Source organism: Lepidochelys kempii, chromosome 5 (genome assembly GCF_965140265.1).
Source record: "Lepidochelys kempii isolate rLepKem1 chromosome 5, rLepKem1.hap2, whole genome shotgun sequence".
Classification (NCBI taxonomy): domain Eukaryota; kingdom Metazoa; phylum Chordata; order Testudines; family Cheloniidae; genus Lepidochelys; species Lepidochelys kempii.
Genome location: NC_133260.1, coordinates 104,633,213 through 104,659,449, shown reverse-complemented (window position 1 = coordinate 104,659,449; position 26,237 = coordinate 104,633,213). Strand labels below are relative to the sequence as shown.

Genomic DNA, 26,237 nt, shown 5'->3' with positions numbered 1-26,237 from the left:
CTCTCTAGCTTACTGTGAGAGGCAAACAATGGTATCTAGATCTTCTCCCCCTCCGTCCCCCCCCACCTTATTCAGGCTACTAGGAAAACCAAAGAAAACTGCTTAAACCCCCATATCCCCCTCCCCAGCCCCAATTTTTTCTTCACGGTTGCTTTAAACTAAGTTTCCATCAGAATTCAGTTTTGATAAATACTCTGAAAAGGTTTTTAAATTGTGAATCTGTTTAACTCCTTTTGAGTTCCTGAAGAAGGGAAACTTAGTTTAACAATATAGACTTTTTCCAGGATTTTAATTGTACAATAGCCACATCTTTTTCTGGTGCGTTGTGTGGTGTATTTTTGGTGCTTACAGAGACTGACTGCATCTGTGGTCAAAAATGCAGTAGAGTCCTCAGCAGTGCTGCATCTTTGTTCAAGGATCTTAATCTTTCTCTTGGTGCATATTCCTTTTGCAGTGTAATCTCTGGAGTATCTCAAATCCTGGATTGTACAACTTCAAACATAAATAGTATTAAAACTATCAAATAGATTTCCCCCTACCCATACTTGACTTATTTGTGGATCTTATTAAGACTAATCTTGAAGGTTACATACTGTGATGTAATTTACAGTATGTAAAGCTATATGAGATTCCAGTCAGTTATGTGTTCCCCATCATAATTTATTGTACTTGACAAATTTTGATTTTCAAGAGACTATATTTTAAGGGCTTACCATTAAGGCTGAGCTTGTAGACTTAACTCTAGTTGACTTTTCAACCCTTATTTTGCATTTAAACACTAGGGGGTTTTTGAGTGGGATTTCTTCCGTTAAAAAAGAAGACTGACAATTGCCAGTGGATTGTTAAATTCCTTGATGTGAAACTGAATGAGCTGGGTACCAGCTGCCTCAATGAGAAGTTTATTACAGAGCCAATTTCTTCATAGCACCCTAGTATTCTGAACCATTATAGCTTTGAAGTAGCCATTAAGGAGATAGTAAAGTTTTGCAATTTATGTATACATGGGGGGTGGGGGTTGCCTTAAAATGAGTAAACTTAAAAACCACTCATCTAATTTCATGGTAGATCAAATCAACCAAGGTCAGAATTTCTAGCTTCCACCATCTGAATTATACTTGCACAACTTCTCACCCAAACATATGAGGAAGTATTTTTTTGGCACTCATCTGTAAGTCACACAGCTGAAATGATTGTGTTCAAACCATAATGTTATCTTAAAGTTGAGGCTAATCATGGGGGAATCATTAATCATTAACAAAGTCATGAACAACTGGGAAAGGATGATTTGGATTGGAAACAGCACTTATGTTAATTATAGCAGCAACTTCTTTATCATATCAAGTAATCCCATAACAAAAGCATTAAAATGAATGAGAACTATGAGGTTTTCAAAGCAGATAAAACTAGCTTCAGTTAATTGGCAAAAGGGGTTTTATTGGTAGAATGTTCACCTGAATGGTGGACACCTAAATTCCCTCTAAACTGCACGACCGTCCAGCTGCCTATTAAGCCCCGTGCAGGGGCTCGGGGCTGCTGTGGGGAGAGGCGCCCCTCCCTCGGGCCTGGCCCCAGTGCGGACCTATGGTGGTGGGGAGAGGTGTCCCTCCCTCTGATTTTTTTTTTTTACATCCATGTGCTGGCTTCACTTAGCACTATTCTTAGGCTTCTGTCCCTCAACATGCATGTGTAGAGAGACTGGACACCTAACTCAGGGCTGTGGATTCCACTGTGTGACAGGCATCTAAATGTTAGGCATTGCAATGCTGAGTCTTAAGTCTCCTTTATGGATTTAGCCCCTAAGTGCTTAAGTATCTCTTGAAAATGGGACTTGGGCCCCTAAGTCACAAAAACACTTTTGAAAATTGTACATAAGGGCTTCAGGGTGAGGGACAGCGCACAGGTGAGAGGCAAAACTACCATTCTCTCCAATTGTGGGGAGAATGGAGGGGGATTTGGTTTCCTACTAGTGTGTTTTCCCTGCTCAGCAGCTCCGGTTTTCATATCAATCTCTGGATTGTAGGTGTCTGATAAATTTGAGTCTTCCCACTGCTGGAAGGGAAGAGGAGCATTGATCCTGCTGTTCTTTCCCTCCTGTCCCATAGCCTCCTGGCTGCTATTTTGGGTCTCTGCTGCTTTACACTGCCCCAGGCCTCCTGGCTGCTACCATGGTGGTGTTTCTGGTACTCTGCTTCTACTTAAGCTGCACATCTGAATATTCCTCTGTTACGCAGAGTTTCTCCAAGTTGCAGCAGAATAAAATTGATCTGATGTCAGTTTTACTGCTGCCCACCAGCAAAATTTATTTTAATATTTGGAGCATATGATATGCCACATTTGGAAAGTGGCAGTCTGTGGGCTTGATTCTGGGAAGTCTGAGTGCCCTCAACTCCTATTGGGGCTGAGAATGCTTATAGTCTTGCAGATGAGCCCTCTATCCTCAGAAGAGGGCACTAACAGTTTGTGCACTTGTATACTTCATAAAGTTATGTAGTCAGACATAAGTATCTTAGGCTTAGATTTTTAAATGTCTTGACAGTTTCAATAATGCATTGGCTGCAAACATCAGATTTCTAAAAACAGATCAGTTAAAAGCACAACACCAAGATGTTGAAGTTGTATTAGATCTAAATATTTTATGACCCGATAGATTTTCTCCACTCTTCAGTTGTTGAGAATTAAGTTCTGTTGACCCAACTCGAAGTGTTAGCTCCTTTGCCTCTGTAATTACAGATAAATAATCTCAAAAACAGTAACTTAAATTCTGTTCAAAATGAGAAAAAACAAATCTATTTGCCAGGTAAAGAACCAAATTAATGTTGGCAGGATAAATGTTCTCAATTTCCAGGAGGGTATTAAGATCACAGAACTACTAAAACACACAGTAGTGTGCTTTTGAACAGATTCCCCAGTTTATATTCATGTAAAAGTGTGTGTGTGGAAATACTTATGTTTAAATCCATTTGCAAAGAAGTGCTAGGGACCTGATATATGAAATGTGTTTATCTAACAGGGTTACCCAGTATACCCCTTACCAACCTGAAGTTTCCCAGGGTAGACTGGAGAGCCTGTTAAATTACCAGACTATGGTATGTGATATCACAGGAATGGATGTGGCCAATGCATCTTTACTGGATGAGGGGACTGCTGCAGCAGAGGCTATGCAACTGTGTCACAGGTAACACACTTAAATGGATGGCTAATTTAGATTCAAAGAATTGTGAAGTGTTTTGTTTTATTTCCTTATGTGGGTCTGAATCGTTCAGTGGACTAAAAATGACACTGTACCTCACAGTGAATCAGTCTTATGGCATGCTAGTCTAGTATTTTCCACAAGCAAAGTTAACTGTATATAATACTTCTTACCTTGTTTATGAATTACATTTTTCAGAACTCAATGTTCTCGGTGTGAAATATATATTCTAATAAATGTGTATGTGGGTGAGAGAAGCAACTATTCCATTGTAGACTGTTCTTGAGTTTTAGTTTGTTCCCTGATCCACTTAACCTTTTTTCCCCTCTTCTTTTAAACAGGCACAACAAGAGGAGAAAGTTCTATGTTGATGTCCGATGCCACCCTCAAACGATAGCAGTAGTCCAAACTAGAGCAAAGTAATGCTGATCTCCATCTTGCTTAATAAGTAGCACAAACAGACACATGAAATATTGTCCCATCCCATCACATCTCTCATTCTACATTGATCAAAAATTGAATATTACAAGTATCTGGCTCCCCTTTGTGTACAGGACACTGATTATATTGGGAACTAGGTGTGCTTTGGGAAATGTATGAGAATCTACAGTAGCTAGTTTGGGACTGACTTTGACGATACTGTAAGTACTTCATGATACTGAGGAGTTTCCCTAGAATAATTCATGCAAACCTTGTAAAATATCTTTCTTTTGTATCCCGTTCAGGGGCTGAACTAACTGATTAGATCCATTTCTAGTAACTGATACCTAAAGTTCTACCACGTTCAGCTGCAGCTAAACATCATGCTGGTTCAATATTTCATTAGTCCATGTATAAAGCAGATACAGTAATTTTGTATCATGCAACCTTGTCTGTAACTAACTTATCTTCCAAATAAACAGACGTGAACTCATTCACAATTTTTAAAATTGAGGTAAAAGTATAGAAACAAGAATATATTTCCCCTGTCTACACTGTTAACATACCTGTGCACATCTGAGCATTGAACTCCATTTGAATATTCTCTTACCTAGCAAATGATGCATTACTTTGAAAGAAATCAGTAAGGTTTAGTGAAACTAACTTAATAAATTCATAGTTATATACAAAAATCCTTTATTAAGAGATTGTAAATAGAGGTTGCAAAGCCAAGCCCTCTGAAGTTAGGAAATGCAAAATATAAGTTAATTCTGCTCCCTTCTGCATATGCAATATGATTATCTTTACTTTCATGATCACATGCTATTTTTATGGCACAATATAGCTTTCACCACCATAGCTGCTCACACTTCCTTAACTGTGTAGGAGTGTGAAGCATTTTCAATCAGCTATACTTTCAAGAAAATATTCCCTACATCAGTGAAGTCAAATCTGTTAAAAGTTATCCCAAAGTATGAAATGGCTTCAATAACTTTTGCGTTCCATATCTCTTGCTTTTCAGTTACAGTAGTGTTGTCATTGAGCTGAAATTGCCCCATGAGATGGATTTCAGTGGTAAGGAGGTCAGTGGAGTGCTATTTCAGTACCCAGATACCGAGGGAAAGGTGGAAGACTTCACTGAACTAGTTGACAGAGCCCACCAAAATGGGGTAAGATAAAGTACTATCATGGTGTCTCTCCTCCCCCCGGACTATGTCTGACATTTAACTTGGCTATAACTGTAGGCATTGCAATTGTCTTTGTAGAGAACGTACAGAGCAAAGACTACTTTTATGCTTCAGTTTCACATGAATGTTATAAAACAGTTTGAAGTAGAATCTTGGTTCCCCAAATCGATACTATGTGTGTGCTTTCAGAGAAGAGGCTAACAACTCTATGCTCTTATGTTTTCAGACTCTTGTCTGCTGTGCTACTGACCTCTTGGCTCTGTGTATTTTGAGGCCTCCAGGAGAGTTTGGGGTGGATGTTGCTCTGGGTAACTCTCAGAGGTTTGGGGTACCACTCTGTTATGGGGGACCACATGCTGCCTTCTTTGCGGTCAAAGAAAACCTGGTGAGAATGATGCCTGGGAGAATGGTTGGAGTTACAAGGTAAAGTTGGGACATTTTTCCATAATTTCTCAGCTGGAAATGTCTGATATGGCCCCCCCCAAATCATAGTATCTAAGCATCTCGTAATCTTTAATAAACTTACAACACCTCTTCCAGGTAGAGAAAGCACAATTATCTTCATTTTATATATGGTGAGCTGTGACACAGACTGTGACATGCCCAAGATCACACAGCTCTATAGAGGAACTAAACCTGGGACCCCTAGTCCAGTGTCCTAACTATTCCACTATCCTTCTCATAAATTAGGAGAATGAAGCATGGTTGAAATTTTCCCCAAGATTAGAATAAAAAAATATTTGGGTAAAGTAAAACACTGTTTACAGAGAAGACTTAAGAGAATGAAATTCTCCACTGTGAGAATTCAGGAGCAGAAGTATCTAAGTTCATTTCTGTTAAAGAAGTGAGCCTTTAGGGCAATAATTTAAAAGCCCAATAATGATTTAAAAAAAACCAACAAAAATTGCCAGGAGAGCTGTCCTCATGGGTCCCGTTCCCCCCACTGAAGGGGCATCTCACTTTGTGGGACATCCAGGCCATCTGAATTAGCAGTATTTCACTTACTTTACTAATTCTGAGCTTACCAGACTTTAAAATGTTTATGGTAGTGAGGAGTGAATGTCAGTAAAAGTTCAGATAAACTTCTGAATTTTCTGTCTGCTTCCTGAAAATCTGTTGAAGTATCAAGAAATTTAAGTGAAGGAAACTTGAACTACATAATGCACTGAAGGTGGGGAAAACCTTAATGATTGGAAGGGTGGGGAGAGGGTGGGAACACTGAACAAAATACCCATTTTATACCCAGTATAGTATAGTAGTGTTTTGAAATATTGAGAACACGCTTAACGGAGTACACTATAACTGTGTTACAAATTGTCCATATTGGAACAAAAAATGCTACACATGCTTCTGAAACAATATAACTTGTAAAATTAATAAGTTTTAATGTACTTAGAGTCATAGAAGATTAGGGTTGGAAGAGACCTCAGGAGGTCATCTAGTCCAACCCCTTGCTTGAAGCAGGGCCAACACCAACTAAATCATCCCAGCCAGGGCTTTGTCAAGCCAGGCCTTAAAAACCTCCAAGGATGGAGATTCCACCACCTCCCTAGGTAACCCATTCCAGTGCTTCACCATCCTTGTAGTGAAATAGTGTTTCCTAATATCCAACCTAGACCTCCCCCACTGCAACTTGAGACCATTGCTCCTTGTTTGGTCATCTGCCACCAGTGAGAACAGCTGAGCTCCATCCTCTTTGGAACCCCCTCTCAGGTAGTTGAAGGCTGCTATCAAATCCCCCCTTGCTCTTCTCTTCTGCAGACTAATCAAGCCCAGTTCCCTCAGCCTCTCCTTGTAAGTCATGTTCCCCAGTCCCCTGGGCATTTTCATTGTCCTCCGCTGGACTCTCTCCAATTTGTCCACATCCCTTCTGTAGTGGGGGGCCCAAAACTGGCCACAGTACTCCAGATGTGGCCTCACCAGTGCCAAATAGAGGGGAATAATCACCTCCATCTGCTGGCAGTGCTTCTGCTAATGCAGCCCAGTATGCTGTTAGCCTTCCTGGCAAGAAGGGCACACTGCTGACTCGTATCCAGCTTCTCATCCACTGTAATCTCCAGGTCCTTTTCCGCAGAACTCCTTCTTAGTCAGTCGGTCCCCATCCTCAGTGCAGGACTCTGCACTTGTCCTTGTTGAACCTCATCAGATTTCCTTTGGCCCAATCCTCCAATTTGTCTAGGTCACTCTGGACACTGTCCCTACCTTCCAGCATATCTTACCTCTGCCCTAGCTTAGTGTCATCTGCGAACTTGCTGAGGGTGCAATCTATCCCATCATCCAGATCATTAATAAAGATGTTGAACAAAACCGGCCCCTTACCACTAGCATGTTTATGAACTTTTTTTTTTTTTTTTTTACACTACACACTGCTTCTCACATTTATCCCAAAGAACAATATGCTTTGTGTGACTGAGTTCACTCACCTCTTGTGAGCACCTCCTGTTGGGCCATGTATAATCCTGCACTCATTCCTTTTCCTGCTTCCCCGTCACCCCCATCAGGCAGGTCTTCAGTGGCTCAGCCCTTTGGCCAAGTCTCACACAAACACATGAAGGAACCCCTTCCAGGGTAACAAAGGTCCAACAAGGACTATTGCTCTTCCCTTGTTGGTGTCTATGAGCCCAGAGACAGGACTAATTCTCAGCCCCTTCTGGGCTAGCTTTAAGTCCATCCCTGCCCTGTTATAGAGCAGTGCCCCAGGCAGGGGTGAAAGTAACTGAGGCCACTTACCGGTACGGGGTGGGGCGGCTCTGACCCCCGGGGCCTGAGGTGGAAGGGGCGGGAGTGGGGGGGGGGTCAGCATCCCCCAGCCAGCCCTTGCAGTCCGGCTGGCCCGGGGCTCCGGACTCCGCTGCTGCCCGTCGGCCGGGGGGGGGGAGGGGGTAAAAGGGGCAGGAATGTTAAAGCGCCGCAGGGTCCTTTGCCATGGCCCCGCCGACAGGGTGGGCACAGCAACATTAAAGTGCCACGGCGGCAAAGGGCCATCCTTAAAGCACTGCTGCAGCAGGCCTTTAATGTCCCTGCCCCTTTTACCTCCCCTGTCAGCGGCCCTGCTGGGACGGACCCTACTGGCAGGGCCGCTGACAGGGGAGGCAAAAGGGGCAGGGACATTGAAGTGCTGCCGCGGCAACGCTTTAATGCAGGCCGGGTATGGGCTGGTGCGGGTTCTTACCGGTAGGCCGTACCAGCTCACTTTCACCCCTGGTCCCAGGGCTTCATCACGGGACACTTTGTTCTCAGAGGTTCTCGCTGACCAAGCTGTTCAGCCAGGTTCTCGCTGACCAAGCTGTTCACCTCTCACATTCAGTCCCCCTCCAGGGGAGTAACAAAGTTCAGCAAATGGTTGGCCCTTTCTAGGGTCTTCAGCTCCATCCTTGACCCCTTTAAATTCTAGCCCCTTTTTGGGCTTCTAAACAACACTTGTCCCCTCTTTGGGGATTTGGCCACTCTGCCAGTGGCAGGGGAGGGGGTAACCTGGACCCACCAACTACTCTGGGTCCTGACCCAAGGACCCTACAAATAGCAGCCACATGCTGCTTCCTTTAATAATTGCTACTGCTATTCCCTGGGACGCTTCCCACATAGCCCCTTCCACTTCACCCTTACCTCAGGGCAGAACCCATCTTCTGGTTCACTCTTGAGCTCCAGCAAGGAGTGTATATTCTTTACAGCTCTAATCACTGCTAGGAAATGATCTGCTTAAGCCCTGCACTGCAGTTCCTTTTAACTGAGCCTGCTGGGCTTTGATTGGCTGCTTCCTTGCAGACTTTCTAGGCAGAGCAGGAGGATTGACCTTTACTGCTCCATTTTCGGGGGTGGGTTGTAGTAGGACTGCAAGGCCTCCAGCAGGGGGCATCAAAGGGCCCAGTACACCCTGTCATACTTGGCATTAGACTTCAGAATCATGAATCAAGCTTGTGGCATATCCTAGCATGCTTATTTCAAACTATGATCAGTTTAAAGAGTTGTGTATCTCAGGGGGAAAGAATGTTCATTTTATTTACTAAAGCTATGTGCTATTATAGTACCTTAGGGTATGCCTTACATTTTAAGTGTGTTCTCATCTCACAGTGTCACCAGAACATTTGGGGGAAAAAAACATTAAAATGTAAAGCTACGGTCAAAACTAAAATATTTCCCAAAGGCAATTTACGCTATGACCTTCAAATTGTTTTTGTTGTGTTTGGTGGAGGCCTTTTAATTGATGAAGGAACCAAGCTGTGTCGTTGGAACCCTAGGACAATTGTAGGATTCAATTGTCTTTATCTTGGACACCATACAGCAGCTGAGAAAATACTGTTTGTGAATAGTTTAGTTTACTGAGTTCCCTGAGTCTTAGAAATGTCTGTTCTGAAACATTTCATTGTGTATAAGATTGTTGCTGTCAAATTTTCCTCTCTAGTTCTGAAAGTCTTTAAATATTAGGAATTCTTTAAGAAATTAACTGAGCTGCACAGATTGATGGATTGGTATGGACACTTAGCATCATCTTGTGCTAGTATCAATGGATTACTCAACTAATATTACATGTATTAAGCAGTACTTTTTTAAGGTAGCAGGTATTACATATGCAGAGTGTTCCTTCTTTCTTGCAGTGTCTGAACTCTGCCCCTGGGAGTGTTCAATTTAAAAATCAGTGGAAAATTTTTGTAGCCCTTGATAAACACCAGTGCTTTCATACAACTATAAAACCAGTAAAATATGATTTTTTGAATTATTATTATTATTTATTATATTTATTTTTACTGTACAGGATTAGAGAAGACTAGCTAGATTCTCTAAACTTCCCCTAGAGACAGAGGCTCTTGACAGATGTGATTTGGATAAATATAGAAGTTTTGGATATTTCAGAACCTTCTGACTATTGTTTTTATAAAAAAAAAAAAAAGAAAGAAAAAAAAATTCCCAATCCAGAGTATCTGTCATTTGAGGGGTAGTGAAAAGGAAGTGGGCAGATCTGGCTCCCTTTAGTGTTCTCTTAAGTGTTTGTTTTCTTAACATGAACATCTGTTCGGGGATAGGCTAAGGTTTGGGTCACTTTTTACTTTACTCAGAATGGTTATCTATCACAGTTCTTCACCCCAAAGAAATTCCACCAGTTAGCTTCAAGTTAGCAAACTAAGCCTAGCAGTTCAGTTAATGCAGAGCCTGTATCAATGTAAACTAACAAAGAAATATTTTCTTTTATGGTCTAGAGATGCAAATGGAAAGGAAGTATATCGGCTTGCATTGCAAACTCGAGAGCAGCATATTAGAAGGGACAAGGCCACCAGCAACATCTGTACAGCACAGGTGACCTCTATGTCAAAAATCTGTGTGTGTGAGTGAATTTTCAATCCCGTGAAACTTGGAATTTTTGCTTGGAAAAAGAGGATCATCTTAATGATCTGTTTTCATTCAAAAAGTTAATCTTGCAGCCACTTGTCATGGAGGGGGAACTCCACTGAGTTGTGCTGAGTTCCTATAAACTGGATGGTTCCTTTTTGGAGAAGTAGAATTTTAACACTTCAGAATGAAGAGTTCCGGTTTGTATTTGTGCAGAAGTAATTTCAGAATTCAAACAGTGAAAATGTGAACTTTATAGGTTTGTGATGTGCAAATAGCTATTAAATTCTTAATATTATAAAATAGCTATTTTCAAATCAAAATGGAATGATAAATGAAATTTGTAGGTTGAGAAGTGCCCAGGAACAAAGTAATAACTTTTTGCATGAGATTTTGAGAACTTCTTTGATACTTTTCGCAGCTGTAATTATGACAAACATCTTTATAATTAGATGTATTAAAAAAACTTTTGGTCCCTTTGCAGGCTGTATTCATGCTCTTAATGTGTTTTGCCACAATTTCTCTTTTTAGATTAATACTAGATATTGGGAGTTTTAAATCTTTAGCACTCATTAGAGATGTTATGGTAGAAAACAGTTCATTCTCTTGAGCACAGACCTTTAAACAATGATTCTGTTGAAAGCTATATTTAGGGGTTTGTGAGATTCAAACCAAAAACTCAAGCATTCTACCCAGGATACAGAGACTATTGGAAGATGTGGTGTGATGTATAAGGGTATATTTAATTTTATCTACCATCTAGTGGTCTGAGAGGTTTCTGCCTCCAGATCAACTACAGTGGTGAGGTTGTCCTTAGAATGAGGGCCTCAATGAGCACATGAGAAACAATCCATTGTGTGTTCTCTGATTAGTAATGTTATAAACTTTATTAACGAAACAAACCATCACAAATACAGTAATGTAGCAAAGGAGATAGAGCCAATACAGAATGTCAGGCACTTGCATTACTCACATCATCCCTTATGAGGAATCCCAAAAGAGGTGATGTGATCCGCATATTGGAATACACGTACCTGATGACTATGTATCCCGCTTTCCACAGGATGGGTATCATCTTTTAAACGGAGTTACACTAATGCCCACCTTCCCTATACATATATATTAGAGAGACAAGGTGGATGAGGTCATTTTTTTTTTTATTGGACCGGCTTCTGTTGGAGAGAGAGACAAGCTCGAAAGCGTCTCTCCAACAGAAGTTGGCCTAATAAAAGATATTACCTCACACACCTTCTCTCTCTCTGATATGCTGGGACTGACACGACTAGAACAACACTATTTTCCTGCACTGAGTATACACCACCAGGGTCATTATAATAATATTTAGTGTTTTATATGTAAAGGTATTAACTAAGCCCAACAGTACCACTGTGATGTACATATGCAAGTATTACCCTTTTGGTTTTATATTGGGGAAACTGAGGAACAGAGATTTGACTTGCTAGCCATTAATAGAGCCAAGGCTCAAATCCTGGTCTCCCAACTACCAATATTGTGCTTTAGTAACTATACCATGTTGTCTCTCAAATAGAAATCTACAGGGAGTTTTAGCAATATCTGCAGAACTTTTATACGTATGGCTGGCTACAAAGATTAAGCTTACAAGTCACAGTATTATTTTTTTTTAGTCACTGAACCACTTAAACACCAAAGGATCTTGAATTCATGAACAATGTTACTATTTAAAATGTTTGTAAATTCATAATTTACTATCTCCTAACTTTGTAGATTACCTAGAACTCAGAGTTTACCTTTTATTGATAGCTTTTTTTAATACTGTGGTTATATTGTTGCCTTGGGACACTCAAGAAGCTAGTTATACTAAACTGTCAGCAGTCGACCTTAAGTGATTGTTCCTAAAATATGTTTGGACATTTTAGGCGCTTCTGGCTAACATGGCTGCCATGTATGGAGTTTATCATGGTTCGAATGGATTAAAGCACATTGCAAGAAGGGTGCACAATGCCACTCTAATCTTAGCTGAAGGTTAGTATTTAGAAATTATAAAGGGGTAGATCTTACATCTTCGCACCTCTTAAAAACGCTGACCTTCCATTTTTTGCTCACCAACGGTTTTAAGTAGCAGAAGAAATCCAAAATTTCTGCACTGAGTGTACGCCACTGGGTCATTATAATAATAATATTTAGTGTTTTGTATACAAAGGTATGTATTAAGCCCAACAGTACCACTATGATGTACATATGCAAATATTATCATTTTGGTTTTAGATTGGGAAGCTGAGGCACAGAGGTTTGGTTTGCTAGCCATTAATAGAGCCAAGACTCAAATCCTGGTCTCCCAACTACCAATATTGTGCTTTAGTAACTATACCATGCTGTATCTCAAATAGAAATCTACAGGGAGTTTTAGCAATATCTGTAGAACTTCTTGAAAGGCTTATGCTTTCCTACTATTACCTGCCCATTTTATTAATCTATACTGGATGAGAAAACTCAATGAGTTCACTAAAATGTAGTTTAAATTTACAGATTGAATAGATTAGATTAGATTAGATTAGCTGAAGTGAAGGCTGTTCAACGTAATCAAATTATATAGAACACCGCACTGCTATAAACACTGAAATCCCAAAATGTATTGGCTGACTGCATTATGAGCATGACTTGAACTCTGATTATTAAGAACAACAGGAAACTTCTTGATTGTCCAAATCAAAAGGATATTGAAATATTTTTTTATTTGAATCTCATCCAAAAATCTGCAGTTCTGTTTCTGTAGAATGTCTGCATTTAGGAGATAATCTTTTTATTACTGACCTTGGCACAAAAAACGGGAATGTGCTAATAAAGTTTGCGGATGACACACAGCTGGGAGGTATTGCCAATACAGAGAAGGACTGGGATATCATAAAGGAAGATCTGGACGACCTTGTAAACTGGAGTAATAGTAATAGGATGAAATTTAATAGTGAAAAGTGCAAGGTCATGCATTTAGGGATTAATAACAAGAATTTCTGTCATAAACTGGGGACGCATCACTTGGAAGTAACAGAGGAAGAGAAGGACCTCGGAGTATTGGTTGATCACAGGATGACTGTGAGCTGCCAATGTGATATAGCCATGAAAAAAGCTAATGCAGTCTTGGGATGCATCAGGCGAGGTATTTCCAGTGGAGATAGGGAGGTGTTAGTACCGTTATACAAGGCACTGGTGAGACCTCATCTGGAATATTGTGTGCAGTTCTGGTCTTCCATGTTTAAGAAGGATGAATTAAAACTGGAACAGGTACAGAGAAGGGCTACTAGGATGATCCGAGGAATGGAAAACCTGTCTTATGAAAGGTGCCTCAAAGAGCTTGGCTTGTTTAGCCTAACCAAAAGAAGGCTGACAGGAGATATGATTGCTATCTATAAATATGTCAGAGGGATAAATACCACGGAGGGAGAAGAATTATTTCAGCTCAGTACCAACGTGGACACAAGAACAAATGGATATAATGTGGCCATCAGAAAGTTTAGACTTGAAATTAGACGAAGGTTTCTAACCATCAGAGGAGTGAAGTTCTGGAACAGCCTTCCAAGGGAAGCAGTGGGGGCAAAAGACCTATCTGGCTTCAAGACTAAGCTCAATAAGTTTATGGAGGAGATGATATGATGGGATTAATTGATCTTCAACTATTAGCAGTAGATATGCCCAATGGCCTGGGGTGGGATTTGAGTTACTACAGAGAATTCTTTCCTGGGTGTCTGGCTGGTGAGTCTTGCCCACATGCTCAGGGTTTAGCTGATCGCCATATTTGGGGTCAGGAGGAATTTTCCCCCAGGGCAAATTGGCAGAGGCCCTAGGGGTTTTTCTCCTTCCTCTGCAGCGTGGGGCATGAGTCACTTGCTGGAGGATTCTCTGCACCTTGAAGTCTTTAAACCACGATTTGAGGACTTCAGTAGCTCAGACATAAGTTAGGGGTTTGTTACAGAGTTGGTGGGTGAGATTCCATGGCCTGCATTATGCAGGAGGTCAGACTAGATGATCATAATGGTCCCTTCTGACCTTAAAGTCTGTGAGTCTATATTGGCTGTATATGTCTAGTGCAACTATTGCTATTGATGTAGGCATTTAGGAGGTCATAACTAACCCTTCTGTAACTGATGTTGGCAGAAGATTTCAACTCGTAATAAGAGCAATGCACCCTATGAATTGATCACAGTTGTCCAATTGCCCCTGATGGCCCAGCTGTCTATAAAATGCTGGAGGGCTCAGATCACTCTCTCCCAACAAGGTTCTGCTCATCTTGCTTGACTGGCCTTGCTCTCTGTAGACACCTGTGATCTCAGAAAGTGAATGCTAGCTCTTCCTATTAGCAATCAATAGGTTGTAATAGTTTCTGCTGCTGTTGTGCATGGGACAGCTTCACCTGTGCTGGACCAGTAGGAGTACTAGGGTAGGCTGCCCATTAACATTCTTACCGCCATATGGTCTAGAGCTGTTCTGATCAAATTTAGATAATCCTGTGGTAAAATTATGACTACCACCTTACGCCAGAGCTGCTACCGCTGCTAATACAGAAAGAGCTGGGCTGGTGCTAGAGCAACAATGTAAAATGCTCTGCACTTGCAGCCCGTCCCTACTCTTAAGACTTGTGCGATCACAGGAAGCGTCTAAGCTTTTGGAATTCTCCTGTCCAAGCCAAACTCCAGGAATACTTGCATCTTTATACACCTCTACCCCGTTATAACGTGGTCCTCAGGAGCCAAAAAATCTTACCGCGTTATAGGTGAAACCACGTTATATCGAACTTACTTTTGGCCTTGAGCAAAAGCATTTTCTGTGGGCGCCTCTTGGGGGTGACAGCAGGTGTGCGGTGCCCCAGGCTGGGCTAGTAGGGAGCTCTGGGTGTCACGGAGCTGCTGGGGCCGTTCTCGTGGCCGGGCTGCGCTGCTCACCGTGGGGCTGCAGGCTCGCAGCAGTTGCTGTGATCGGCCGTGGCGCAGGGCAGCGCGATGGTGGGATCGGCTCGTGCTCTGCCACCAGCCTGCTGGCTTCACTGCCGCCACCACTGCTGGGGACAGATGTGGTTCCCGGAGCCGCGCTGAGTGTCAGGCAGCAGCAGATAAGCAGCTGCTGTAAAGCGGAAGGGGCGAGTGAGGCTCATTAGTCGCAGCCAGTGCAGCCTCCCTCCCCAGCCTCAAAAGTACGGGTGTTAGTGTCTGAGCCAGAGAGCGAGGTGGGGAAGTCGGGGAAGCGCTGCCGGCTTGCCGTGCTGCAGTCCCCTGTCTCTGAATCAGTGATAGCAGCTCATGGAACGGAACCCATGCAGTGTTAATCTGATTATACGGAGGAGGAGGAAAGCTGAGACTCCCACGCCCTATCCAACACCCCCACCCCCTGACCACCCCACCCCCAGAACCTCCGAACCATCCAACCCCCCCGACCCCTGATTGCCCCCCGAGATCCTCTGCCCCTTATCCAACCCCTCCGCCCCGGCCCAGCACCCTTAACATGCGACTCAGAGCAGCGTGTTGGAGCCTGACATGCTGATCTGCCGGAGCATGCAGTCCCGCGCCCCAGAGCACTGCTTTATCGTGTTTTATCCGAATTTGTGTTATATCGGGTCGTGTTATGTCAGGGTAGAGGTGTATTTATGTAAAGATTTGTCTACAGTTTTTTTTTATATTGACAGTGGGGGAGCAAATACAAAGACCTATCTCTTATATTGAATTTAATAATGTCTTGTTCAGCAACAGTTCTCTTAGCATCTATGTGCATTATAAATAAAGCTCAGACATAAAATATTACATGCAGAATTGCACTTCGGTAGAAATGCTGCTAGATTTTACTGTCCCATGCATTCAGTGTAATGCTGCTTGTTAAAATAGTGCTTACGTAAGAGGCAGATGTGGAGGTTGGGAAGAGGGAACCAATGAAGCATGGAATATATGGAATTAACTTACTTCCTTTAGGTCTTAAGCAAGCAGGTCACACATTGCAGCATGACCTGTTCTTTGATACCTTGAAGATCCAGTGTGGCTGTGCAGTCAAGGAGGTCTTTGACAGGGCAAGTCAACGGCAGATAAACTTTCGGATTTATAGTGATGGCACAGTAAGTCACAGAACCTTTCACAAAATCTTAGGGCATGGTTTTCGTGCATTGAGAGTTTTCGGTCATTAAGTAGTATGATGGCTATGAAGAACGGAAAAAGCTTTTTTAAAGAAGTTGTCTTTCTAACCAGGTCAGATATGTTACTCCACAATTTTTTCCATAAAATACTTTAAAATGGTATATAAAAACATGGAATTACTTGGCAGCATACTGAATATTAATTAATTTTTCCAAAATTCCTGGGTCTTTTGCTTCATGTCTTTCTAATACTGTTTTTTTTTCCCCCACCAGTGGTGGGAACTTGCTATACTTATTGAGGACTTCGTGGAGAGACTCTTAAAACCTATCACTCACATGATGTGGGTACTATATAAATAAGTTCCAAACTCCAGCTATTTTTGTTGTAGCCATATTTAAAGATAATTATAAACAGAAGTTGATTGCAAATCATTCAACATGCTCAGTAGGAACACCAAGCCTAATGAAGCCATGTCCCCTTTGTGACATATAAAATGTAACTGCATAGCCATGATAGAATTAAATATGTAATCCAATTATTTTTTTAATTCAGGTTAGCAGTCTCAAGCCCTGAAACCGTAAAGTGAACCTGGGATGGTTTAGGAAGAAAAAGGAGAATAAAATAAGCAAGAAATAATACAAATATAACTTAATTATATTGTAGTTTTAGGAACTGAAGTGATTTGTAAATGAAATATTAATGGTTCAGGTACATAAAATGGAATGAAGATCCTATATTGTGATGTGCAAAAACACAACATATGTAATGTAATTCCTGGTTTTGGGAACTATGAGTAACTGCTGTTACTTTTTTCCCCTCCATAGATTGGAGTGTCACTTGATGAAACTGTAACTGAGAGAGACCTGGATGACTTGTTGTGGATTTTTGGGTGTGAATCTTCATCTGTAAGTACAATATAGATAATTTAAAAATATTTAGAAGTGTTACTGTACTTCAGAGAGCTACAAAAATGTATTAAACTATATTCAGGTCAAGAATATTAATAAAAAAAACCTAGTCACTCAATTGTTTTGACTTCCTCATTCCTCCTGTGAACTCTGCTACTTTGGCTTAGATAGTGAGCTCTCTGGGGCAGGGACTGTCTGTATTTTGTATGTTGTACAGGATTGAACACATTGTCAATGCACAATACAATGGTAATTTCAGATTTCCCTTTACTGAAGAGATCAGGATGAGCGTTACTGAGTAATGCCATGCTCTGGGAGTATGCTGCTTAATCCCCTTGTGTTTCAGGGCACTAATTATTATTTTTGGGATTGAAACCTCGGGTTTGGCAGTAATCCCTCAGTGGCCTGCAGGAAGTATGTCACACTGACTCCACCCACAGTACTTGGTAATTAGCAATAGTGCTCCTCTTGTGTGAATTAGTGAGGCTTCTGTAAATTTTTTATTTTATATAATGCCAGAAGTGTTATGGATGCTTTACAAGAATGTACATTGATAAAAGTACATGCTTGAAAGAACCTGTCAATATTGGTAATAAGATGGCAGTGTATTTCAGCTGACTCTGATAACTGCACTTGTTGAGAGAAGAAATTTAATTCTTTTTCTGTGAAGATGTCTTATTTAATCACTTAATATTTCTCTACTTGTCAAAGGAATTGGTTGCTGAGAGTATGGGAGAAGAAACCAGGGGCATTCTGAGTACAGCATTTAAGAGGACTTCCAAATTCTTGACACATCAAGTATTCAACAGGTTTGTGAAGTTTATTCCCACTGCAGATTTTCAGTTTCTATAGAGATTTGACACATTTCCTGCCCCTGCCCCTTCCCTCTTTTGTACTCTGTGAAGGTTGTACTGAAGATTGTCACCTTATAGCAGGGGTGGGAAAACGTTTTGTCCAGAGCGCCACATCGGGGAATAGAAATTGTATGGTGGGCCATGAATGCTCACAAAATTGGGGTGGGGGTGCGGGCTCTGGAGTGGGGCTGGGGATGAGGAGTTTGGGGTGTAGGAGGGTGCTCTGGGCTGGGGTTCAGAGGGTGGGAGGGGGATCAGGGGTGCGGGAAGGGGTGCGGGCTCTGGGGTGGGGCTGGGGATGAGAAGTTTCGGATGCAGGAGGGTACTCCGGCCTGGGATCGAGGGGTTTGGAGAACAGGAGAGGGATCAGGGCTGGGGCAGGGGATTGGGGCGTGGGGAGAGGCTCAGGGGGGTGCAGGCTCTGAGCAGCGCTTATCTCAAGTGGCTCCCGGAAGCAGCAGCATGTCCCTTCTCCGGTTCCTATGCAGAGGTGTGGCCAGGCAGCACTGCATGCTGCCCCGTCCGCAGACACCACCCCAGCAACTCCCACTGGGGTGGATAGGAGCCAGAGTGGGGCCATGCTGCGGCTTCCGGGAGCTGCGTGGTATGGCCCCTGCCCCTGCACCCTGACTGGAGCGCCGGAGTGGCCCCCGACCCTGTGCCCTGGCTGAAGTGTGGCCGAGTCACGTGGTGCGGCCCCCGCACCGTGGCCGGAGCAGGGCCAAGCTGCATGGTGCGGCTCATGGGCCAGCTTAAAATGGCTCGTGGGCCAGGTCGTAGTTTGCCCACCCCTGCCTTATAGCATCCATTTACTTATATTCCAGTGTTCATCCTGAGATAGCACTTCAATACTAAACGTCTATTTTTTGGAGGAAGGTACAAGTGACTAAATTTTATTTATTTTTTTTTTTGGAAGGGTTGTTCAAACCCTTCTTGCTCTGGTCTGAACCAAGCTAAACAATATATTATTGTCCTTTTGTGGACAAAATGCATGTGTTCATACCAGCTTGGTTTCCATAGATGTTTGTGTCCATCTTGTGTTTGTCTACCAAACAAGCACGCTTCTTATTTTCATATTTAATTACTCCTGGGGGAATTCTGCACCACTGCACAATGCAGAATTTTGCAGAAATTAATGTGGTACAGACAGAATTTCCTTTTTTCCCCCACAGAAATGGGCTGAAGTGCTGCTGGCTGCCACTAGGGGCTCCTGTACCTGGCAGAGCCCAGCTCACAAATAGAAGACAAGGCTGGGGGAGGGGGAGGGAACTGGAGGGTTCACAGCACCCCCTGAAGGAAGGAGGTGGCAGCGTGCAAGCCTGGGACCCAGCATCAGGCTGTTTCTCCCTCTGGATCCCTGGGCTCTAGGAGGGTAGGGTATGTGAGTGTCTGAGCTGGGGGGTCCTTGCAGCTGGCCTCTGGGGGAGAGGCGGTCTGAGTGGCTCGGCTTGGGAGCGGAGGGGGGGAGAAGAGGGGTCTGAGTGTCTGACCCCCTGGCTGTGCTCTGCAGGGGAGGGGGCAGAGAAGCAGGAACTGGGTTGTCATATGGATTTCTTTAACTCTCTACTCCTGGGGGAATTTTTGTGTGTCTGTGTTGTTACAGACATACTTGCTGACTGGTATTTTGAAATAAATTACCAAAATAATTCAAACTGGCATGATTATATCTTGGTGTTCTGACAAATAGCATTTGCAGAATTTTGCAAAATTTTAAAATAGTGTGCAGAATTTTTTAATTTTTTGGTGCAGAATTCCCCCGGGAGTAATATTTGAAGACTTAGACTTGTGAGAAGATTTGAACAATTTCATTTATGGTGATGGTATATTTCTAATGGCAGTAAGAGAGATGTACTAAATTCTTTTAATCAGAACTAAATATTCTGGTCTGACTGGCTAGCCAGGAAATACTGGTGTATTATTAGCTACTTGTCTGCATATCTTGTTTATGAAAGACTAAAATTAAATACAAAAAGAAAATGGCTGTTATCCATTGTGCAGTCTTTGTCAGCTCCTGTAGTGGAGCACTTCTGTATTGGGTTAAGCTGCTTGCCCTAACACTACATATTTTGTTTCCCTCCAGCTATCACTCTGAAACGAATATTGTCCGGTATATGAAAAGACTAGAAAACAAAGATATTTCCCTTGTTCACAGCATGATTCCTTTGGTAGGTATTTCCTTAAAAAATAAATAAAATCAGGTGATTAGTCTCTCTCTGAAGGAATAGTGACTGAATACGTTCTTATTATTTTTTAGGGATCCTGCACAATGAAGCTTAATAGTTCATCTGAACTTACAGTAAGTTCATCTGACAGAATTATTCCTTGTTTGAGACCAGCCCAGAGTAAACTGTCTAATCAGCCAAACAGACACAGTCCCTATTATTAAGTATCAGAGGGGTAGCCGTGTTAGTCTGTATCCACAAAAACAACGAGGAGTCCGCTGGCACCTTAAAGACTAACAGATTTATTTGGCATTCTTCAGATGCATGAAGAAGTGGGTTTTTAACCCACAAAAGCTTATGCCCAAATAAATGTGTTAGTCCCTTTTATTGTACATGTAAACACTGAATTTTATTGTCTTAAACAACCTAAACTTCAAATGTTTTTGGGTGGGATTTTCAATTGGAGCAGAGTTGAGCCAACACTGAGGGATTTTTTAAAAATTCCATTCCAAGTAATTTTGTTGGGGTGGGGAGAAGGTAAAGATGACAACTTATGTCTTGTTTAAATTGAACATATTTCTACCTGCTTACTGATTTATGTTTGGGAATTTCAAAGATGCTTAAGAGTTAAGTATCCAACTCCTGTTGAATTTCCATAGCATTTGGGCACCTAACACTTCTTAAGGCCTCTTGAAAATCCTACCCTAAAATGTTATGAATATGGTGTTAATAACATGGGTGGAATTAAAGAATTGGATTTTTTTTTAGCTCTCTGAGGAAGGGTCTGTCTGTACTGTTTGTATAGTGCCCAGCACAATGGATCTTGGTCCTGATTTGGGTCTTTAGACACGACTTTAATGAAAGCACTCAATGATAATAATAATTAATAATAAATAAAAATAATCCAAATCTCCTATTTGTTACCTGGTCACCATATGACAGGATAGTCTCCTTTCGGTTCAATTTCTGAAACCAGTCAATGAAACCAGCCAGAAACTCCTGCTGGTAGGAGCAGCTGCAGCCAAAGCAGGGCACTTCAGGCACTCAGAGAACTTTCTCTAGTTTTGACTGGACTTTCTCCGCCTTGTGCTGTGTAGCTGCTTGTTCCAACCCTCTTCCTTCCCCTCCCTCAGTCTCTTTACCTTGGCTGCACTCCACACCTTTTCCTCTTACCCTCTTCTCCCTGCTCTGCCCCCATCCCTTCTCCTTCCATTTAGCTTATCCTCTCCTAATTAACCCTCCCCGCCCCCCAGTAAATTGTGAAACTAACATGACATTTCTTTCTGTCGCATAGCTCACTCTATTACATTCCTTTTCCCCACGCTGTTTGTTTGGATTATAAATTCTTTGGGGTGAAGACTGTCAGCTACTTGGTTGTACAGTGCCTGGCACAATGGGGCCCCATACAGTGCTTGCCTATGATGTTCTGGGAGTAAAACACTATATCAGCACCACTTAATTTGAGCCTCTAAACTCTGATTAACAGCAGAAAGTCATTACTCAGAGACCTAAGTATCTCTGGTCTTCTCCCTCACCATTAACCCTTTTTACATCAAACACGTTGCTTACAAACTCAATCTCTTGTTATAGCTCAGTATTTTTCTTTTTTTTCTCCCCACCTTTAGCCTATCACATGGAAAGAATTTGCTAATATCCATCCCTTTGTGCCTCTAGACCAGGCTCAAGGGTACCAGCAACTTTTCAGGGAGCTTGAGAGGGATCTGTGTGAGATCACAGGCTATGACAAAATCTCCTTCCAACCAAACAGGTAGGGGCTCTTCACTAGACATCCACTCCCTGACGTGGCTTAACAAAAAATTAATCTCTGCTTCTAGAAAATGGTTTGCTGTCAAAGGATTGGAGGCAAGGGTGCTCCCAGACATCTTTGAGATGGTACACACCATCCATCCCTGTGGAGGCATCTCTGCTTCAGCCGCTGGCCTTAGCACCTCTCCTGAGGAGTCTGTGCCATACTCCGCCCCCGTCTTTCAGCTGGTCCCACCCAGGCACTGTCACTCTGAATTCCTAAGAGGGTGGAAAAGCTGCTGGAAATGGGGTGAGGTCAGGCAGGCTCCTGAAGAGAGCCCTAGTGAAGGATCCGGCCCTATGGCAGCATCAAGGAGAAGCACTATCCACTCAGGTCTGGCCCCACTGGACCTCCATCATGACAGGGGCTGTGGAGACAACCTGAGCAGTGCTGCAGCCCCCATGTACCAGTTCATTATATCACTCACTCAATTTTGTACCCCCTCCACCCTATCATGATGGAAGGCCAAACCTGAGTGGGCAGGGGAATTGCCAGGGCTGCTGCTCCTCACCACCTCCAATGATATGTACTGTGAGTGTGGCTGTGGGCATCCCTGATTGGAGGGGATCTAAAGGTTAGCTTCTTCTGCAGCTGTACTGCCTGAATGCAAGACTGGGGCATTGAGGCTTGATTGTGGTAGAGAATCTTATCTGGCAATGTTTTCTTCTAAAAGTTTGAGGGTCAGGATGAGTGACAGACCAATCTTGTCCTTCCCTCACCCCTTTCAAGTTCACTTTGATGTTTGGAGTCTCTTCTTTGTTTTTAATGCTCTTCTCCATTTTCAAGGTAGAGCTTGTCATATGGATGAGGCAGCCTTTGGCTAGACAAGTGCTGCTTCAAACAGAGAAATCTGTGGGGTGCTGGTGGTGCTTGGGAGAGACTCTATCATACAGGGCTAAACGAATCTCACCATCCCCTTTTCAAGCGGGCAAGGGTGGTTTGCCAAATCTCATCTTTGAGGGGTTGGTGAGCCATTTAATCTGCCCTGCTGGCAATAACTAGAGGTGAGCACAGGGGTGATTGTGTTGCTTTGGTGGAATGAGAGCAGGGGAGCACAGTGACAGGTGTGTACTGGCCAGCTGATCGCTCCAGGTGTACTATCCTACCCCTTTCCTGAACCTCTTTGGATTTCTTTGGGGCCTACTTGGAGTGCTTTATCCTGTTTTTCCTCAGCCCCATGATCACTGTTGCTCTTTGAATCAGCCATGTTCTCAAGCAAATACTGCCTCCATGCTGCTGTCATTCCAGATAGCATTAGCAGGAGGAAGGCTCTTTCTAGAATCCGTAAAGTATACATAGAGAGAGAGACTTAATTTGGGGCCCCCAAATGATCTAAAATAAACAAAGACAAAGGTTGACTTGTCACTCAAACTGGCCCTCTCCTCTTAAAGGTAAGTAATGTCAGACACACTCAAATACTTTGTTCATTGAAATTAAGGTGTAACATCAGGCATACATGCTATGGTGAATTCTTTCTCAGTGCTTAGAAGATACATGAACATTTCTTTTCACTTCACAGGTGATCTTGATGAGCATTTGGTCCCCCATTCAAATGCCACACAATGGCCTATAACCATCCCTTCTGAGAAGCTAGTTGGATGTGATTCTTCCCTCAGTTGGGTGGAGGCATTGATTGAGTAATATGAAGTGTTTTAATTCTTTACAACCTACCTGAGCTGAGCACTGAAGTATAACATCCCTTAATTTATGTCCACTGACAAAATCACTCTGGGCTGATTTTACTGTCTAATAGTGCAACAAGCTGCCATGCAGGGAATAGGGCTGAGCCCACAGCCACGGGTTTGGGCTTTTGGGAACTAGGTATGTTGAAGAAGTTCTGAAAAGCACATCAGCAAAGCTCTTGGAATAGTGCTATTTTGAATACTGTTGGAGAAGCCAGCAGCTACATAACTTAAATTCTTGTTGAAAATGCTCTTTGTTAATATGCAAGGTTTTATGAGGCTAGAGAATCTCTAGGGTTTTACTGTAGTAGTCAGTGAGTACTGTTATGATCCTATGTAGTGGAACTATAATCACTCATTTCATGCCAAATATACTGAAATGATGTCTTCTGCCTCTTTAAATGACTGTAAAGGTATTCCAGTTGTTGGATGTCTGTTATGTTGTAATGCTTTATCCAGGCCTTCTATTCTTGATGGAACAGCATCTCTCTACTAGCTGTATTTATTTATTTATTTATTTTGCTAGTTAAATTAGTATTATGTGGTTAGAAATGGGGGATCTAATTCAATACCTACAACGTTGTTGCAGTCCTAGTGCTGATAGAATATAAGCTAGTGACGTCACTATAATATGTTTCACCCAGTACGCTTGATAAACTGTGTGCATTTGTCTTGTATCTCCTATGCATGTGCAGCTTAAAACATAGATTGTATTTGTTCTTTATAAACTACTTAAACTTGCTCAAACCCACCAAGAATGGCTTGAGCAAGAATGGTTTAAATGTGACATACAGTACTACATGGACATTTATAATGGGCTTTGTGTTCTTGCAGTGGGGCCCAGGGTGAATATGCTGGATTGACTGCAATCAAGGCTTACTTAAATGCAAAAGGAGAACGTCAGAGAAATGTAAGTGTGAAAATGTATCTGAGACATAACTTTGTGGAGCAAATGGTTTGGAGAATACGTTCTCGAGGAAGAATGGGTCCAGTGGTTAGGTTGTAGCCTGAGATTTGGGAAACCTAGAGTGCTTGCTCTGCCAAAGACTTCATATGTGACCCTGGCCAAGTCACTTAGGCTGTGCCTTAGTTCCCTATATAGAACAAAGGGTAACGGCACTTCTCTACCTCGCAGTGTTGTGGTGACAGTCCCTCAATTATTTGGTGTATTGATCAAATACTACAAGAAGAGGAGCCATATAAGTACCAAAGGTAAGGTCAGGTTTGACCAGGGCCTTAACTAGGGCGGGGCGAGTGGGGCAGCTGCCCACAGCCCCGAGCCGCCCTGGCTGCAATAATGAGGGCACCATAAGCGGTGCATGAGTCTTCCGTTTTTAGAGAGGCTTACATGCGAGCGCTGAAAGCTCCCTAGAAATAGGAGAAGCCAGACCGTGGCCCTGCCCCCGCTCTTCCTCTCCCCACAGGCCGGCCCCTCTCCGCCGCAGAGGCAGTGGGCCAGCACACCTCCAAAGGGAGGTGATCTATGCTGTATCCATAGCATTTGCTCTCCTGCATGGCCAGCCTTTTTTGGGAGGCTTAGGCTCCCCAAACCTCTTGTATATGCCACCCAAGGGCGGACCACAGGATTGGGTCCAGCGGCATCAGGTTCTCCCCTCGCTCCCCTTGCGGGATCAGGCACAGCAGCATCGTGCCAGAGCCCAGGGTGCTCAGGGCCCCAACTCCGCGCAGGATCACGGCCCTGTGACCCTAGCCGGAGCAGGCTCTCCTTGGTGCGAGGAATGCAGCAACAGGCCTCTACGTGCCCTGGCTGGTGGAAAGGGCAGAAGGAGGAAGGGCTGCACACTACACACAGCAGCGTAGTGGAGGCAGGAGCTCGGCTGCGCCAAGTGCCTGGAGCGGCACCAAGTGCCTGGAGGGGGTTCATGGGGCCAAGACCACAAGGGAGTGCAGGGGTGAGGGGAGAAGAGGGGTGCAGGAGGGGACTGCAGGAGTTAGGGGGGAGGGGAGGGCAGGTGTTGGGCTGAAGGGGGGTCCGGGAGGGGACTGCAGGAGTTAGGGGAGAAAGGAGGTGCAGGAGGGGAGGGCAGGTGTTGGGGTGAAGGGGGGCACAGGACGGGAGTGGATTAATACCTGTATGTCCTCAATCTGAAACTTCCAGATTCCTGGAACACAACTTGTTAGCCTTACTGTCTTAACACTACTGAAATTGAGCATTCTAAAGCTTGATAATATAACATAAATGTAATCTACCCCCAAAACGAATTCCTTCCTGTCAATATACACCCTTAAATTGATATAATAATGTTTCTTTCATAGAGTGAAAAATCCGTACTTCTTAAGGAAAATACCTTTTGCTTTAAATAGTGGGCAATTATTTATCTGTAAAATAAATCCTAATAATAAGCAAGTTACAATGGTACATAAGATCTCCTAAGGTGCACATGGAAGAACATGAAAAAACAGCTTAACCAATGAAGCAGGCCTCTAGAAGAACATTTTCTCATTGTATTTAACCATTATGCTACCGACTAGAACAGGTAGTAAAGGGTAGCATCGTTCTCTGAACAGATTAAAAAAAAAAAATTTGTAACGTCTGGTTTGTTTTGGAGGGAATGTCATGTCTGTCTATAGTGTCAGATATGAATTTCA

At 42.9% G+C, this 26,237-nt stretch overlaps 1 protein-coding gene across 1 annotated transcript in view; it reads left to right on the top strand.

Moving 5' to 3' along the window:
* GLDC (glycine decarboxylase) overlaps positions 1–26,237 on the top strand; it is a 70,539-nt gene that overhangs the window by 22,614 nt on the left and 21,688 nt on the right. The window contains exons 4-16 of the mRNA XM_073345303.1: positions 3,011–3,175; positions 3,532–3,609; positions 4,632–4,779; positions 5,024–5,220; positions 9,993–10,089; positions 12,021–12,126; positions 16,056–16,195; positions 17,039–17,119; positions 17,834–17,931; positions 20,057–20,141; positions 20,231–20,272; positions 21,764–21,906; positions 24,462–24,537. Of these exons, the coding sequence (XP_073201404.1) occupies positions 3,011–3,175; positions 3,532–3,609; positions 4,632–4,779; positions 5,024–5,220; positions 9,993–10,089; positions 12,021–12,126; positions 16,056–16,195; positions 17,039–17,119; positions 17,834–17,931; positions 20,057–20,141; positions 20,231–20,272; positions 21,764–21,906; positions 24,462–24,537 (1,456 nt within the window). The remainder of the gene's footprint in view (positions 1–3,010; positions 3,176–3,531; positions 3,610–4,631; positions 4,780–5,023; positions 5,221–9,992; positions 10,090–12,020; positions 12,127–16,055; positions 16,196–17,038; positions 17,120–17,833; positions 17,932–20,056; positions 20,142–20,230; positions 20,273–21,763; positions 21,907–24,461; positions 24,538–26,237) is intronic.